The 19,097-nt window shown below is 39.4% G+C and overlaps 1 protein-coding gene and 1 long non-coding RNA gene across 2 annotated transcripts; one reads left to right on the forward strand and one right to left on the reverse strand.

Moving 5' to 3' along the window:
* Positions 1–1,430: 1,430 nt before the first annotated feature.
* Positions 1,431–14,622, reverse strand: slc1a3a (solute carrier family 1 member 3a). Its single transcript, XM_014414452.4, has 10 exons — positions 14,401–14,622; positions 13,636–13,960; positions 12,645–12,782; positions 7,139–7,343; positions 6,758–6,800; positions 4,915–5,177; positions 4,601–4,834; positions 4,169–4,363; positions 3,788–3,922; positions 1,431–3,191 (listed from the first exon to the last, which is right to left on the reverse strand). Exons 2-10 carry the CDS (start codon positions 13,817–13,819, stop codon positions 2,984–2,986), a joined length of 1,605 nt encoding a protein of 534 aa, XP_014269938.1. The 5' UTR covers positions 13,820–13,960; positions 14,401–14,622; the 3' UTR covers positions 1,431–2,983.
* A 694-nt stretch (positions 14,623–15,316) lies between these two features.
* Positions 15,317–17,871, forward strand: LOC143421493 (uncharacterized). The gene is made up of 3 exons (XR_013101161.1): positions 15,317–15,451; positions 17,348–17,576; positions 17,652–17,871. It is a non-coding gene; the product is annotated as an uncharacterized LOC143421493 (long non-coding RNA).
* The last annotated feature ends 1,226 nt before the right edge of the window (positions 17,872–19,097 follow it).

Genomic DNA, 19,097 nt, shown 5'->3' on the forward strand with positions numbered 1-19,097 from the left:
ATTAACATTAACTTTACTTTAGCGGCTATGAAATTTAACGGGCCTTTTTTTTTTGCGTCGCTTCCCTTTTCATACATGTGGGGTTTTGTTTTGTTTTTCTTTTTGTTTGTTTGTGTGTCTGTTGAGTTACATTAGGATGAGAAGCATGTTAACTGATTTACAAAAATCTGTTTAACCTGCTCAGCACAGTCTTGTCCAGGATAACTGAACATATATTTATGCACAGCTCTCATTAGCTCCCTCCACAGCATTTCAAATGGGCTGATGTATGGTCATTGACTGTGCCAACACCTCGATTGACTCTTTTGCTATACAGAGTTCATTATCACTTAACAACTGTAAGGTGCCAATGTCCAGTGGCTGCAAAACAAGCTCAAATAACCAGCTCTCCACCTCCATGCTTGACAGTTGGTATGAGTTGTGTGTGTTCATAGGCTGTGTTTGGTTTTCTCCAAACATGTGAACTGTGTACTATGGCCAAACATCTCCACTTTGATCTCATCTGTACAAAGGACATTCCAGAGGTTTTATGGTTTATTCAGATGCAACCTTAGATGTGCTGCCACTTTCTTTTTAGAGAGAAGAGGCTTTCTCCTGTCAAACCTACCAAATGAGTCATACGTGTTCAATCTTTTTCAAAATGTGCTGTCATGAACTTGAACATGCTAACTGAGACCTGCGGAGTCTGAAATGTACGTTTGTTGTTGTTGTTGTTTTTGTTTTGTTGCCGTTTCACTGAGCACTGTACAGTCCCACGTGATGTGAATTTGGTTGGATGTCCACTCTTTTGAACATTTACACCTGTCTTTTTCACTTGTGAATAATCTTTTTTACTGTAGAAGAAGGGACATTTTTGGAAAATGACCTTAAGACTCTTCCTAGAGTGATGGGCAGCTGCAATTTCTACTCGAAGATCATTGCTGATGGCTTTCTTCTTGGGCACTGTGTAAACACACCTGAATGCTTCAGACCAGCAAACTGCCAAAACCTGCTGTTATAGGGGTCCTCACACTTGCTGATGACAGATTATTCAAGTTCATTCGATTAGCAGCTCCTTGCTGCTACTTACCCTAATAATTCCTTTTTTATACTCCATTTCTGCCTTTTGACCAAATCTTTTTCTTACATAAATAATGACACTATCTGATATGCCATGTTTAGTAATTCATCTGAACTTTTATTTGCCTTATTTTAAGACCTGCCCAGGATTAAATGTTTTATTTTAATTTATGTAATGTATAAAGAACTGAATCAAGGTCTGCTTTCTTCCTCCTATAACCTTGAATGAATGCATTCCTGACAGTATGTTCACAACTGCTAAAAGTGGATTTCAAAGATTTATTCAATTTATATGCGATTTCCAAAAGCTAAGAATTCACTGATTATTTCACATTTCTGATAATCATGATCAAACAATAAACACACAACCAAAGATTTTATTTTTTTTTATTCAAAAAAGCAAAACAAAAACAAAATAATCATGCAAGATAAAACTACAACTCTCATTATTTCCTGTTCATGTGTGTGTATGCGTACCTGTGAATTAATGAGAAAATCATATCAAGAGAGACACCAGGAACTGTAAACAAACGATCTATTCATTTTCCTCAAGTGTGTAAAGAGAAACATTTGGTCCTTTAATCCGGCACCGTTTGCATTTGTAAAGAGGAACTAGAGGAAATGTTAGTTTGGTAAGAGCGTCTTTACATTTACAATCCTCAAGTAACCTTTTGCCATTTTAAGCTACAATTAATATACACATTTATCTACATTTCCCTATACAATTACATTATATTCAGATGGATCTTCTATACAAAGAATCTGCTATGCATTCTATATGTCCTTTATATTGAATTAGTTCAAATGTAAAGCTAAGCATTAAACTAAAAGGCTCTGATGTAAAATCTGTTAGATCTCTATCTAAATCAAAGAAGTGTACACATAAAATTGTACTTTCTACGCCAAACTGAATTCAGAAAAATCCACCATAATGTTTCTAGAAAAATATGAAAATTTAACATCCAACCTATCATTTAACTCTTTTTTTCCAGGCAATTATTTTTCAGTCTGAAGGCGCCACCTTACAGTCACCACATTATTACTGTCTTTATATTGAAACAGCACCATGTTTTGTTGGTTGCTGTTAAGCTATAGAGAAATTTGGATTACAGACTCCTTTTTTGGTTTAAAAAAAATCTTAAAGGACTTAAAGTTCGAATCTGCAGCTGAGCAGATTTAAAGAGAGAAAACATGAGTTAGTAGTTTTGGTATGTCACTATTTATGATTATAGTAATTGAGGTGATAGTTATAGAGAGAAAGAGAGAGAGCTTTGTTTGCCTGACAACACATACTGCTTTGGATAGTTAAGGGATAAAAAACTTTTTGTAAATATATCATTCATTCAGCTGATATCTGTACAATGATCATAAAAAATAAAGTCACAAATGACTGTACAGAAGTTGTAGTAGCACTTTTTCCTCCATATAGGCTGAAAAATGTTGGCCATTTAGTCCATGTGCATGAAGTCTCCTGATAGATTTTTACTACCACTTAACAACATTTCTCATAAACATAACCAATGAAAAACAATTAAAGCCAGAAAATGTGTGCAAGTGGGCTGCTTTCCCGATACAGCAATACTGGCCTCTAGTGGGTAAGGTTAGTCATCACAGTTCTGGGAGAAGTTGGATAACATGCACGCCATGGACCACTGGGCTCTGTTTTCATTCTTAATAGTAAACAGCTGCCACCCTCTGGCATAACATATAGTACTGTTAGGAATAGCACAAAGCTACTAATCACTTCAAGTGTGTGGGATGTGAGAGAAGCCTCACACATTAGTGAAACTCACTTGGCTGAAATAGATTCTAGCTGTAAATCACTTTAATCATACGATCTCATCAGATGAAAACTTTAGAAGTCAAAAGGACTTTGAGAGTTGAAAATGTGGTTCAAAGCAGTGCAGCAAATTTAACCCTGTCTTTACATCTTGGTCTCATTGCTGACAGGATGCTCATTTTCGTACTCATTCTCCTGGTTGATGAGCTGGTATGGCTTCTTCTCTGACTCCTCCACCACTGAGTTGCCCACCTCGGGGTCAGTATTCTGCAACTCATGGCGAGACAGATGTTCCACTATGCCTGCACCAATGGAGTCCCCAAGGACATTAGTAGTGGTGCGCAACCGGTCCCTAATGAAAGACAGGTGACAACAGGAGGTTAGACATGAAACAAAAGAGAACAAACCAAAGCAAGACAGGACAAAAGATGCTAAACTTAACAAAAAAAAGCACACCGACATGTGTTCATAAAAATAAATTTAATTAGAAAATTGTAAGCGTGATTTTAGAACTGTTTCAGGCTATCCTCAGACTGAATGTACACAGCCAGTAGATGGGAGGAAGAAGGGGCTAGCGCAGGAGATAGTTGTGGATTGAATCAAATCCAGATGGATTACGTATCGTGGAATGTGAAAGGAGTGTCTCTGGAAGCTGTCCTCTTATCTTCTAATCAAGAGTGCAAGGCACAACAGATATTTCTACTAGGTCCAAATTGATTGAATTCATACCACACAGCAGCACTACATTTTATTTTCTCAAAATTAAATCCTCCCCGTTCCTCCCTCATACCAAACTATTTCCAGTTTGTACAGTGAGTGATGCAGTTTCACAGCTAAATTGTGAAAAAGCCTGGCTTAGTCTCCCTTTTTTACTGACTGCACAGAAGAACATTAGCTTTTTTTTTGTGTGTGTGTGTTTTTTTGTAGCAATATAAAGCCAATACTTACAGGAACCAATCAACGGCAATGATCAGTGTGATGTCATCTGTGGGAAGGCCTACAGATGTTAGCACTATCACCATGGTGACCAGTCCTGCCTGAGGGATTCCAGCTGCTCCAATACTGGCTGCAGTAGCTGTGATACTAAAACAAATAAAGGCAGATGGAGCGAATTACCTGGAAATTCAATTTCTGTCCCCATATTAAGTCATTCTATGGTAATAACACTGAAGAGGGTAACTTAAATGTATTCCCTTGGCTACAATACTACTTATTTATTCCTCTCCAACTAATTGGTGGCAAAGAAACACCATGCGTAAATGCACACAAAATCTAAGGGAAATTGTGACAAAACAAATCTGATAAAAGAGTGCAGTGTACAGCACATACCTGATGGTGAGAATCTGTCCAAAGTTAAGTTGATAGTCATTGACCTGAGCGATAAAAATAGCTGCCAGGGCTTCATACAGAGCAGTGCCGTCCATGTTTATGGTGGCACCAACGGGGAGCACAAAGCGGGTCACGCGTTTGTCCACCTTGTTGTTTTCCTCCAGGCATTTGAAGGTGATAGGCAATGTGGCAGAGCTGCAAGACGACAGAAAGAGCAAGAGACGGTGGTGTAATAATTAATTTATTAATATTATTAATCTGACACAATTTATTTTGCTGATTGACATGTTAATAAAAGTTATTGCAGTTTGTTTTCAACTCATTTGGGAACAGCACAGACATTAGTGTCACACGTGTAAAATCTCTTTCCAGATCACTAAAACAACACAAAAGTGAATAATATTAAAAGGCTTTTGGATGATGCTTCTTTACCTGGATGATGTTCCTAGAGCAGTGATGAGCGCCTGCAACAGGCCACTAATGAAGACAAAGGGGTTCTTCCTGGTGATGACGAAGTAGAGAGTGGGCAGGACAAAAATGGCGTGGATGAGCAGCCCGCAAATGACTGTCACTGTATACATTCCCAGCTGGCCACCCATAGCCGAAATGTCATCCATCTCCACAATCTTACCAGCAATCAGGAACAAGATACCAATGGGGGCATACCTGAAGAAAGATGGCTGTTATGAATTTGTAAGCTAAACACGTCATTCATCCATCCAATAACCATCCTTTGTGGTACTTACCACATTATTATGGCAACCAGCCTCATGATGGCCTCGTTCAGGCAGTCAAAGAAGTCCCTTAGTGGTTGTCCCTGTTCTCTCATGTTCCCGATGATGAGACCAAAGCATATGGAGAACACCACCAGCCCGAGTGCATTGATTCCATTTACCGATCCTGGCACAGGGATCATCTCCTCTATTTGTTGGCTGCTATTGGGTGCGACTAACGTGTCGTTTATAGTCATCGTCACATGGACTACTCGCTTGGCGTATTGTGTCTTGAACTGGAATTTAGCAAAGAAAGAAGACAGCTCTCAAACAGTAGTTTCTAAATATCTGGGCAAAGTAATTAAAAATAATTAAAAAGAAAAAAATGGCTTAGTTTAAAGATAGCGTTAAAGATTACTATGAAACTGATGTGTAATATACAACTTAAAAATGAGTATTTGGATAAGAATTCTGTGTCTGTGTGACGTCAGCAAGTTTTCACTGGAATAAGATGCCAGATGATCCTGGCATCTTAATAAATCTGGATAAATTTGTTCTAGATAAAATGTAGAGAAACAACAGCAAATGCAAGCCATCCAGTTCTGATGTACCCTAACACCAATAGTCTTTAACATTCTTTCTTAGGTTTACTTTTCCTTTAAGATGAGTGGGGTCAGTCAAGACAGATGAAGGGTCAGGCCAGCTCAAATCAACATGGGACTTGTTCTCGACATATACAATTATTGCTGTGAAAGTTTCGTTTTATATATCAAATACTTTTCAAGATTCAGAAATGTCACTAATGGTCTTTTACAGTGTTTTTTTATTAGCACATGCACAAATATTAGACTTAACAGGCTTGAATTTTTTCAAGCTTCTGGTTATCAGACATTTTCTGATGCATCTACCCAAATTATAGAGCTGGATTCATTTTGATGATAAGAAAGACAAGTGAAAATTTCAGGCTTTTATCTTTAACTCAAACATTTCCTCAGATTCAATGTGCAAAGAAAATGGCCTGAAGTGGCTTGACTGACCATTTTCAAAAAATATCTTTTCTAAAGTGTTTGATTTATGACAATAAAATGTCACAGAACTCATTATATTCGAACTTTGGACAATAACATTTTTATGCAAATAAAAGAGGGTAGAATAGAAATGTTCTAACAATTTGCTTATTTGAGATGGAATGACCTATAAGGGAACACATCTGTCTGATCCTTCAGACCGCCCAGATAGGAGATGCCAGAGCAAATATAAGATCAGATGCCGGAGATGCCGGAGATGCCAGAGCAGAGGTCCCAAGGTCAGACCAGCAGACTGACCTCAGGTCCTCTGTGTAGGTTCTGCAAGACAAGATCTTTGCAGACCTCACTAAAATAGCGAGTGGAATCAACTCTAGAAAAAAAAAAGCAACCTTCACAAATGTTCACAAAATATAACAACCCACAAACACATCTCAGCGTACCTAAATTGTGTTCAAATGAGGAAGCAAAAGTCACAATAGGATAACATGTGTTGTGTGGAGATGTGTTTGAATGGCTTGCTGGATGTGCCATCACTGTCCCAAAATACTTTTTGTCTATTTTAATAACGTTTTGCAATGCACACCTTACCAAAGACTGAGATAAATAAAGCATGTCTAATGTGTTTTTATAAGGATGCTACCAAAGGAGTTAATCGTGGAATTTAACTCCACTGTTTATTTTGGCAGCATAGGTCAGAAATGACAATGGCAATATGAAAAGGATTACTAACTGTGAGTTTGTAAACAATGCTAACTGTGCACTCAGGTACAGATGTGAGACATCTTTGTGAGATAATCAATTTTCTGTAAGTGTAGAAGAAAACGGGAAATGTGTGGAGGAAAAATTACCTGTTTGGTGCAAGCCTCCACGAGGTTAGGTGGAAACATGTTTCTGCAAAACACAACAAAATCAGTACATTTAAAAATTAGAATGAATAAATTACAAACTACAAATGCATATTGATAAAAAAACAAAAAAAACAATCAAACAATCAAAAAGGAATTGTATAGAATATTAAGACCACTGTGTGATTTTGCAGTGCATTTTGCAGCATTAAAAGATAAAACAACTTAAAAATCCTTCTCCCAGGTTGAACACCTCCATCTCAGTGACCTATATCAAAAGGGCAATTAGTAAGGGACTATGAATCCTCATTTTTGCTGATTCGGTCATTGTACTGGAGTGATCTTGTGAGAACGCTTGTTTGGTCAGAATGCATAAAGGTATACCTGATAAGATCCAGAAAGGCATCAGCAGCGCTGACCTGCTCTATCTGCTGCTGCTTGGAGAACTCATCCTTTGATCCTTTTCCAGGGTGAATAATGAGCACCATGACAATACCGATGAAAACAGCGATGATGGTTGTAGTGGTGTAATAGACAACTGCTCTTATTCCCATTTTACCAGAAGCACGGCTGTCCAGAGCAGCAATACCTGCAAAATGACAAATCATAAACATATGAGCAGAGTTTTAAAAATAAATAAACACATTCACTGACAGCTGTACTTTTGGAAGAAGCATGGAGTGACTCATGCTGTAATAACTCCTATATACTAATGAAGAAACGGTGCCATAAAGGTTGTGTTGGGCATGATGTAAATTAGTCACCGCAGAGTTCGTGACTGTAATATTTCATTATTTCTTTATGTATATAGTAGAATAAAAAGAATGTGGTTATTTTTTAAATAGGGTGCAATAATACTACAGTGAAGTTTGTAAAGATAGAGCATGTTCCTGTTTTTATGATGGTTTCTATTAAAAGAATAATGCAGTAATCCTGCCCAGGGATTTTTATTGATGCATCACTAAAGTCTATCCCTGTGAGCATACGGTTAGCTTGGGAAATGAGGCTGTAATTATAGATCAAATGTCTCCACCTGGATTATCTGAATTACTATCTGTGACAACAAAAAGTGGCAAGAAACACAATCTGACTGACCTTTCCTGATGGAAAAACAACACCTAAAGCACACAGAGGGGAAAATTGTAATACGCAAAACTGCACATACTTTCCAAGTTGCAAATTACAATTTGGGGGATAAACTCTGCAAAAATGAATTGGCAGTTGAATTAAAAACTAGAGCTGGCGTCGTTCCGTGAACTCTCTTTATTGCTAAAAAGTTCTACATGTCCTCGCGAACATTAGTTTGCTGTGTACACACTGTGTAGAGATGTTGGTTGCAGATAAGCAGTCTAACGTCAGCTCAAGGTTTGTGTGCTGTGTATGTGTGTGTGTGTGTGTGTAGCTAGTTACTGCCATAAAAATCAGCAAGTTACTGTGTTATTTTCTTCTTCTTCTTTTCTGTTTTATGGAATGTACTACCCAGCATAAAGGTGTAATACCTCCACCAGCTATGTTGGCATGACAACCAGACAGGTACCTCTGCTATTTAAATGTAATATTAGCACTTACATTTATAGGCTATAAATTTTATAGAGCTTGATACGCCGACACTAAAATTACAATAAAAGCAAATAAACAAAATTATTTTTAGCTTCAGAAAGAAACTTTAAAAGAAATATCTGGTTCTCAGAAAGAAATTGATGCTGCAGAATAAATGAGGTTTAACGGCCGCCGGAAAGACTTTGTGAGGGAGTCGCAGCGCCTGGAGGCTAAACTGTCCTCCACAGTTCTAATAGCATTAAACAGACTTTGTAGGGATAATGGCAGCAAGAAGAAATACAGCCATTCAGAGAGCTGGATTTAGAAACTGACAAGGCGCTTCAATGGGCGCGATAGTGGTGTTGTATTTTTAAAGTGTCAGGTCCTATTATGGCCATTATCTTTATTCAGAGCTGAGGAAGGCAAAGAAAGCTTTGTGTGATGGGAGATGTATGTGTTTATTTCGCATGTCTCACTTTGATACTGTCTATACCACAGTGTGTGTGTGAGAACCAGTTTGAGTTTTAATTGGAGGTGAAGGCATTTTGGTCTGTCCTCATTTAATGACACAGCCTTGAAAGTTATATTGAGGGCTAAGACTTGGTCATAGGGGTCAGGTTAATACTGGGTATAGATCAAGGCTGGGTTAAAGGTTGTCATTTGGTATTTAGTTGTGATGTTTAAGGTTACGGTGAGATGCCAGCAAATGGATTATGTCAGTTGGCATTCAGACAAAGAGCACAATTGTGAGTGTGTGTCTCTGTTTGTCCGTGGGTGGGTGGGTGTAGCTATTGCCCCTGCTTTGGCCCTCTCTGTACCTCTTGTCTTAACATGGCCAGACTTGAGCTTTTATCCGATTCTTTTTGATCCTCTTCCTTCCTTCCTCACCGTTCCCCTTCCTCGTTCTCTTCTCCCAAATTCTTCGCCTCCTTTCTCTGCCACCCCTCCATCATGACCCCTTATTTCAGAGTGTCCCCCAGTACACCTCCCCTGCTTTCCCTTCTTTCCAAACCCACATCTCACCACCTTTTTTTCCTTTTTTTCAGGGGAGACTGATCTTATTGCTTCAATCCTCTTTCATTGCCACCCTTTCCCTCCCAATCAACCCCCTTCTCTTGCTTTCCCCCAATTCCCTTTCTGACAGCCCTGGGAAAACTTGTTGACTTAGTTAGTCCCAGACGCACACAATGATCTCCAGCCTGTTGTCCAGGCAACAGCGGATACAGCCGTACCAATTCCATCTTTTCAAAAGAACGAAAGATTGAGGGAGAGGAAGGACAATGACCTTCTTTTTTCATATGGGCAATGTTCATCAAATACAAAAGTAGGCCTGCCTTGGGGAGGAAGTTGAAATGCAGGACATTGCAATTCCAAGAGGTCGGCCCTTAATGCAAAGACAAACTCCACGGTTCTAGCAATTCTTTACCTGTCAGTTTATGGTCAGTCAATACCTCTGCACCTTAGTGGGTATAACTACAAATACCAACAACTTACTTTTAGTGCAGTAACTGCAAATAGACATAATGACTGTAGGTTTGTAGAAAGGGGCACTTCATATTTAGATTGGTGTTTTTAAACTTGCAGCTTAGCTGATGAGATCGTGTACCTTTCAATGCCTCTTATTCCATGTAGCTAAAATTCTTATGTGCATGCAGGACAGCACAGAGGAGGAAAATGATGCTGCAGAACATTCTTATGAGACCTGCAATGGTACTCTTGGACTTTATTTCCTTGTAAAATCACACTTCGAAAGATTTGATTTATGTTCCTCTTCCAGAAACCTCCTCTGACTTCCCTCTCATGATCCCTTCACATCATTTTTTTTTACTGCCCGTGTCTCTTGTTCCTATCCAGCCCATTCTTGGCTGTATAAAGGTTCTGTGGTGGAGTTGGCTCTCACAATGAAATGCCTGAGGACAATATGGATTGAGAGGTTAGTTTATGTGAGTGGGCGAGTGAAGGAGTACGTGTAAAAGAGAGCTATAGAGAGAGAGAAAAACTGAATGAAATATAATTTTGAAAAAAAGAAACATTCTCTGTATTCTCTCTTTCTTATTCTATGATTAAAAAACATTTTCTCTGATAAGCCTTCTCCTTCCTGCCTGTCCTTTCTCCTCTGTGTTTTGTTTAAAAGACCTTTGAGGTCTTTAAACTGATTTGGAGTTCTACTTCACTTTTAGAAGAGATCAATTCAGAGCCAAATCCTTTTCTACCCAGTCTTAGGAGCGTGACAGTCATATTGCACAGGGCTACAGGTTTGCAAAAGACAACTCATGACTGTGAGGCTCCCGTGCTCTATAATATGTTATTCTCAAAGTCATGATAGTATGCAAAGCAATCAGTCCTATAGAACATAATGAAAATACTTGATGAAATATATGTTACATTTAGCTCAACTAGAGTAGGACACCTTTTAACTGTGTTCTAAAAGAACTTGTAATGCAATAACTTTACCCCATTAAAATAATAAAGATACCTGAATGATCAAGAGACAAAAACAGATGAGAAAAAAACCTCTGGTTTTATGAACATGCATGAAAGTCTATTTTTAAACAAAGTATTTGTATTTAAAACGTATGAATGAAGTGATAGTTGTTTTTTAACTTACAATAATCAGATTTCTGCATATTATTGTTATACTGTTTGTTTTCCATGTGCTACTATTTATCTCTTCATGCCGATGATGTTTGCTGTTACAGCATCGGCTACGTGCAGCAGTGTAGTGTTTGACCAGGGGTGCCCAATCCCGGTCCTCGAGAGCTACCGTCCTGCAGCTTTTAGATGCATCCCTACTCCAACACAGCTGAATCAAATGGTTTGATTACCTCTTCAGCATGCCATCGTGTTTGGCAAAGGCCTGATAACAAGCCATTCATTTGATTCAGCTGTGTTGGAGTAGGGATGCATCTAAAAGCTGCAGGATAGTAGCTCTCGAGGACTGGGATTGGGCAGCCCTGTGTTTGACTGTCTCTGGTTCTGAATAGCGTCTAATAACTTGCATTAGTTTGTGACTAAGGCAGAATCCTTTTTCTTTTTTTTGATTACCACATGCTGTTGGTCATGTGACATGATGTCAGAGGATGCTGTTGTTACGCCCTGCTGAAGCACAAAGAAGGTTATTATCGGACAATTGTCTATGTCATCCCTTCAGGAGACTGGCCCCTCCGATCCCCTCCAATCAGTGCTCAATGACTGGGCGTTAGGCCCTCCTATCTATTTCGTCAATGCTGTTGACTCGTATTTTGGAAATTTACACGTTCCATAACTTTATTCATTCTTACACTTGCTACAATCGAGTACTCGCGTGTGTCTGACTTGCATTAAACACTTGAAAACTTGATGTCATTTGTTTTTGTTTTGTTATTGTTCTGCAATATTTGGACAAAATTTACACGAGCTGCATAAACTAATTCTGAATGGCTTCAAATAAAATAAAATGTACTGTGACTGCTGTGGACATGCTGTTGCAAGATTAGAGCATTACTACAATGATCAAGCATGTGATTGAGTCTCTCTCTCTCTCTTATGAGGTCATTCTAAACACATCTACCGTGAGGCCTAAAAGAAACAGGCACCACTAGGTGAACACACTCTGCCACTCATGAGGGTTATTTTGGTCAGCAAGCCACAAAACAGCAAACAACACTATCAGCTTCTTAAAATAAACACGGACGAGTTTTAAGACATCCACATACATAAAATCCCATAAAAACAGAGTCATGTGCTCTTTTTTCGTATGTGAAAACTGATGTGTTGCAGCACTTCCACAACAGGATAGCAGGAACTCAGAGTACACATTAGAAGGCCATTTCTACACTAGATACTGTATTACAAAATCTGAAGAAAGCTGTGGAGACATACTGAGTAGGCACTCTGAATTACTGCTGTGGATGTGTGGCTAAGACAAAGGGTAGTATTATGTATTTATGATATTGGGAGTAAAGTGCTGGGTATATTGTTGTTCGATACAAGTGTACGTTTCTGAGAGGTAAGCCAGAAATAGACAATGACTACAAGTTACTTACCTTAATAATAGATTAAAAATGTGGCCTTGGGTGTGTCAGATGTATTTAACTTTATGACGCAGTTACTCATAGAGTAACTAAATCATTTCTATTTGAGACATTTTTTCTAAGTCATCATTCACGATTTAAAGTAACCCTTAAAACTTGACTATTTTTATTGTTGTTGTTGATGGGGGTTAGTTCCCTGACCTCCTAATCTGATGTACTTGTGACTAAAACAAGAATAAAACAAGGTTCTGACAGCGAGTAGTCTATGTATTTTTCATGGAGATGCATCTGTATCTTTTAGTGTCCTCATTGCTCTAAAAATGTTTTGATGCCCATACCTGTAATGAGACTGGAAACCAGCAGGGGCAGCACCAGCATCTGAAGCATTCGCATCAGCAGTTCTCCAGGAAAAGAGAAGAATTTAATTTCACGGTAAGACATGTTATATGGCCGAAGGGCAAATCCCAGGATTATACCTGCAGTGTGAAGCAGAAGCAAAGCAGAAACTTAATGTGACCATTTTAAGTTGACATGACAACATGAGCTTAGTAGAGTCCTAGATTTAACTCCAACACAGGAATGAATACATCCTTAATATGAGTTAAAATTATTAGTAGGCTGTAATGCTTGTGACTACTTTCAAAAAAAGATAATCTAAGTAGGTGGTGCTATAGTGTTGAAAGTGAAAAGCACTTGATGTGCCGTTTAGACTCTTCAAAACACCAGTAGTTGCGCAATGGTTGCGACTCCTGCTTTAATTGATTTTTAAAATGAGATTTTCTTGTTAAAATGTCTGTTTTCATCTTCGGTTTCAGTGAAGTCTGTGTCTTCAATGAGCTGTTTGTTCACTCCATCAGTAATCCGCAGACAAGCCCAGGTGGCTGACCCTGCAGCCTGAAGTGAGGAGTATCCGGAGTTTAACAATCAATCAAATGTGTTTGTTGTGGCATGGTGTAATTCTAGCAGGGCTGCAGATGTCCAGGCAGCAGGCAGGCCCGGCTTACATCCTACTGAGTAAGAGTCAGAGGTTAGAGCACTGAGCTGACCTTTGGCTTGATGCCAAAGGCCAGTTAAGAAGTTAATTTACGTTCCCTGTATTCTCTCATTTGGAGAGTTTGTGTTTATTCGTCCTCCTTTTTTAGTACAGCGTGGAGCTGTTGGTTGCAAATTCATGGATTATTTGCATGACGCTTAGAATGTGCTGCACTCTACAAGTTTGAAGAGAGGAGGGCTATGTGGTGTACTCCAGTAATCTTCAGTTTTTAATGAACTGATTTATTCTTCATGTAAAACATGCCTGAAGTAAAAAATAAATCCTCCCCCACTTACCAATAATAACTGCAGCAACAGTGAGAATCACAAAGGCATTTCTGGTAAAAAATCCCTTCACATCGTCTTTTGTCATGTTCTCCACCTTCTGTCTGGCTTTTACTGATCGGGACTGGATTCCGGCTCGGATTTGTTTGAGACCACTCCGGGTCTTCTGCTGGTTCTCACCGTTGCTTTGAGTCATAGCTGCGAGTGAAATCTTTAGATCTGTTATGAATGTGGGAAAACCTGAACTCCACTCAGCTGTGACAGGAACACCTTAAAGGTGCTGATGATTCACTTGATCCGTTGATCTTCTCTGTCACGCCTTCTCCTTTGGAATTGCCTGGTTGAGAGGGAAGATAATATTTTAAAAGTTACCCAGCTATTAAGATTAGACAGTCATGCGGTTAGTTGAATCAGATAACAGAGGTTAGTGACTCTATCATAGTTTGAAACTACTACAGCAGATGAACAAATACATTTAAGTGAGACTGAAAAATTACAATATCCCATTGCAACTTCTGACAGATGACAGCAATAATTTAGCAGCACCATCCCACAAGAAAATATTTTAACCCTTCCTTGGAGACATGCTTTCTTATGACAAGCCCATGTGCTGCTATGCAAAGGGCTGCAAACTTCCTCTTATGCACACTAGCCTCAACACGTGTACAGTTTCCCACACATCCACACACACAAACACAGCTTCTGGTTAGATGGGTAAATGTATCTGCAAACACATAAACTGGTATAAAATACTAAAAGTAGAAGTTGTTTCTGTACCTTTAGACTCAAGTGAATGCTTCCTTTGGAGTAAAGTCTCAGTTTCTCTGAGGAAAGTTGTGTCTTAAAGCTTGATCAGTGGGAGACGGACAGAGGAGCTCTTTGGCTTTCAGCTGGCTGGCGTGAACAACCAACAATGAAAAGAAACAGGGAGAAAAAGGAGAGGGGAGGAAAAAGGAAAGGAGGGAGGAGTGGTGGGATTGAGGGAATGAAAGAGCCAGTGAGAGAATGGAGGTGGTGCTGGAGTAGAAGAAAAACTAGCTAGTCACTCATATAGTGTGGGCTTGTGGGGAGGTGAGGCGGGGACTAAAAAAAAAAAAAGTGAAGTTAGGTAAAGGAGGGGGTCGCTTTTCAGACGAGGGAAGCTTGAGGAATAATGAGCTTTCCAAGTAGGAAAAAGAGAAAGAACCTTCTTGTTTTCTTCTGTCTCTGTCAGCCTCTCTTTCACATGGTTTTTCACGCTTGATAAGTTCAGCCTGATTGGAGATTCCTGCAGCGAATGAGTCAAGAGAGAAATAAAAGTGCCCCATCCATCAAAAAAAATCTGGAAGTGGATTACCTATTCATACATTTTCTTATTGGCACATTTCCAATAGACACATTATTCAGTCTCTCTTTCTCTCATTTCCCCCCTGTCTTTTCTAAATTGCACATTTTTCCATTGAGTACAAAGTCCGGTTGGCTGCCCTTTATTTCTAAAAACCTGTGGAGTTTTAAGTTTGTTAAACTAAAAAGAGAAGGTAAATATTTACCAAGTGGCTATAGTACAAGTGGTGCTCAGCTTTGGGCCATTAAAGAAACAGACTAGTGATGTGTCGGTCGCGAACGAAATGGCTCTTAGAGCCGGTTCGTTGACGTGAACGACGCGAGCCGTGGGTTTTTTTTTTCTTTTCTTTCTCTCACCCTCTCTCTTGCACTTTTTTTCCGAGTCACTTGTGCTTTGCGCTGGGAAGAGGGGCGAGGGGCGGTAGTTACACTGGCAGTAGCACAGGAACAGAGCCGGAGGGAAGGAGAGAGAAAGCGCCAGGGACAACAACATCACATTAGAAAGGTATAGTAATCATCCACAACTATTTTCAGTTGCGGATGATAAAGGATTCAGAAAGTTTATTCATGCAGGTCCATATGACAGAGAATATGCATCTTCTTTTTGTTTTCATATTTTAATTTATATTTAATTGTGCTGTGGTTTGCAGTGTTTTGTGTTGTTTCACTTTAAATTTGTTTAAAAGGAAAAAGCTGAAAATTTAAATAGTTAAAAGTTGAAATGTGAATAGTTGGTTTTTGTATTATATGATTTGTTTTTGTATTATATGATTTGTTTATTACATTTTATGTGGAGTGAATAAATAAAAGTATATTTACAGTGGCCCCTACAGACAAAGCACATAAAAACTCCAAAACACGTAAAAACTCCGAAGCACATAAAAACTCAAAACACGTACAAAATACAACAGAAGTGCTCCAGGATGCTCAGGCGCAGAGTGCTTGTGTATAAATACACAAACAATACACATATGCTTTCATGCTTTCAATTGTGTAATTTAAGTGATCTAGTAGCTCTGTTTTGGAAGTTCAGTTCATGCCAGAAAAGTGTTTTGGAGTTTGTACGTGTTTTGTCTCTAGGGGCCACCGCATATATTTATATATAAACATATATAAATAAAACCACTTCTTTTTTTTACATTAGTAATTCCTTTTGTGCATAATTTTATATTATTGTTAATAATAAATTAATTAAAGCAACAAAACAACCTGAAGAGCCGGTTTGGAGCCCAAAGAGCCGGCTCTTTTTAGTGAGTCGAGCCGAAAGAGCCGGTTCTCTAAAAAGAGCCGGAAATCCCATCACTAAAACAGACTGTTCCAATAGTGACGCTTGTTTTTAAAATGAGCTGACTGTAGTGCTACTGCACTTCTGCTACCTAAACACAAAATTTACCACACGGGACCCAGGGGTTTGAAAGCAATGACCTGGACTTTATTTTGGCACTGAAATTTAGGAATTTAGAGTCAGGCTTGTCCCGAGGTATCCTTTCTGACTCATAGTGAGGAAACCCAAGTATGGCAGAAATGTTCTGAAATGTTTTAGCCGTCAGTCTGCACAAACACAAACGCCCACTGTCCCTCTTTCTTCATGTGATGTTGGTGCAAATGTTTATGGATTGCAGCTTTGTTTATTCCTTGATATTAAGATAAAGCTAACTAAATGTGTGGCCTTGCAATAATCTATGGCAGAAGCCACTCAGCATGGTCGCAAAAAACATCATCCCTCTTTCCAGCCATTCATCCAGATAGTCTGAATTCTATTTTAAAGTTTGGTTAAAGTAATTCAACACCAAATTCAGCAGTAAAACATTTTATACACAGTCATTCACAGTGATCTAGACGAATGATGCTTTTCATAGAAATTCAAGAATATTTGCGTTTGAAAAATCTGTGCATTACTATAGTACCAGTAGATACACCAGAGAAGAATTTGCTATCAAGCACATTCAATTGATGTTTTGCTGCTTTGATTTCTACATAGCTAAACTACAACAAAGCTACAACTCGTTGGTCCAGGTTTTTGCAGATTACTTTTAGTTTTTTTTAAAGAAATGAAAGTGGTCAAGATACCTAACGGGAAACTATGTTCCCCTCGAGGTACATATTTTAGTCAAATACAAACATGTGAGCACACAACTCAGATCACAAGAGGAAATGCTTGGAGAGGTTTCAGACTGTAATATTCATTCATAACATAATGAAGCAGACAGAAAGGCATGAAGCAAACAGAGTTATTGGCAACATTGGAATCCCACTAGAATACCTTAATAACCATCATTACCTTGTAAGAAACAGACAATTATATTTGAAATACAGTAAAAGTTTGTCTGTGCTGTTATTATACACCTCTGGAATGCCCTGGGCCTCAGAAACACTGAACAGATCCATAATGTCTTCACAGACAGTCTGGAACAGAGTTCATCTCTACTCCACAAGACTGGTTCCAGAACCTGTTGTAAAGGCTCACCTTCTAGCACATTCACTTCACCAGATGCACCTTGTTTCTTTTCCTCACCTTTGATTGGGTGTGGTGCTTGGCCTTAATTGCACTCACCTGTCACTCGTTATATAAGGACTGCACTCACCTACCCCTCACTCTTTCTTCACTCCCACATGGGGCGGCAGCTGAGGTGAGTTTCTCTTTGAGGCTCCTGAGTTCATGTATCATTTTGAGTTACTTAAATCGTACTTTATGTCCTTTTTAGAGAGAGCAGTCCATGTGTGTCTTTCTTTACTTCCTTCTTTGTCTTATTGATTTGGAGAATAAAAGGAAAACCCTGAGAATAATTAGATGACTGCTTATTCTTATTCTAACCGGATGAGCCCATGATGCTGATTGCTTAAGCCCTGAACCTACCTTCCTTGAAAACATGGTCCTCCGAGCCGGAGCAGTATTAGCGTCATGGATTCAAAGCAGCCATTGACTGAAGGTTTGAGAAGATCCAGTCGTGATAGTCGACCTCCTGCCTACTTGCAGCAGTATGACGTTCAGTATCCTGGAGCTAGAAGAGCTACATGTGAGACAGAGTCAAACAGAATGCCAGCACAGTGACAAAGACACACATGGGCTGCAAGATCCTGTCGGAGAGTCAGAAAGACAACCAGAGACATCCCCTGCTCCTTTACCCACCAATCAAGATGAGGTGATGAGGGAACTCCTGATGACAATGAGGGAGATTAGGCAACTCATGATTCAGTTATCTCCTCCCCATTCTCGCAGTTCCTCCAGATCTTCAATTCACACTGTCTCTGATGAAAGCAAATCCTCTGTTTGCGGTTTACAAGCCATTCCCCAAACACATCAGCAACATGAGCAGTTCCCAGTGATTGATCCAGCAACATGTCAATCACCCTCTCAGCCCCCCCAGGTTAGCCGTCACTCTGGTGCAGTTCTGGCTGCTAGCCCTTCTTTCCCTAATTCAACAATATTAGATGCTGCAGTTCCTTCAAGTGGTTTGCCTAGACCAGTTTTTCCTACACCAGATGAGACTCCTTTTAATTTCCTGGCCACACCACTGCAAGGTCCCCACCAGATTTCATGTGTTCAACCTGCTGTTCCTCTAGATAAAGACCCCGCTCAACCTCTCGTTTGCATTCCAGAACCAAGGCAGCACCCTCCTGTAAAGCAGCAACCAGCTACATCTGATGGTTTGCATGCACAAAAACCTTCGGTACCCATTACTGCTAGTTCTAGTCACCCTGTTAGCACTAGAACACATGTGTATAAACTTGAGGGTCCTTCTTTCCCAGACCTTACCAGAGAAGATAAAATCCAGTATAGGCTGTTACGAATGGCCCTTACTAACCTGCTTGACCCTCATGAGACAGAGCATTTCAAATATCATGTCCTTCTTGATCATCTGAAAGTAGACAAAGCTAAACGGTTAGCTATTTCCTTTTCCTATGCTCCTGACCCATACACTCAAGCCATCAAAGCTCTTGATGAGCGTTATGGGCAACCAAGACAGCTAGCATTGAAAGAGCTACGGAATATACTGGAGCTTCCTCCTATCAGAGCAGGTGATGGTCGGACTCTGGATAACTTTGCTCTTCGTGTGCAAGCTTTAGTTAGTTTGCTTAGCACTATGGGTGATCAAGGACAGACAGAACTAAATTGTGGCTCCCATGTCGATCGCCTACTTGAAAAGTTG

This window comes from Maylandia zebra, linkage group LG12 (genome assembly GCF_041146795.1).
Source record: "Maylandia zebra isolate NMK-2024a linkage group LG12, Mzebra_GT3a, whole genome shotgun sequence".
Taxonomy (NCBI): Eukaryota; Metazoa; Chordata; class Actinopteri; order Cichliformes; family Cichlidae; genus Maylandia; species Maylandia zebra.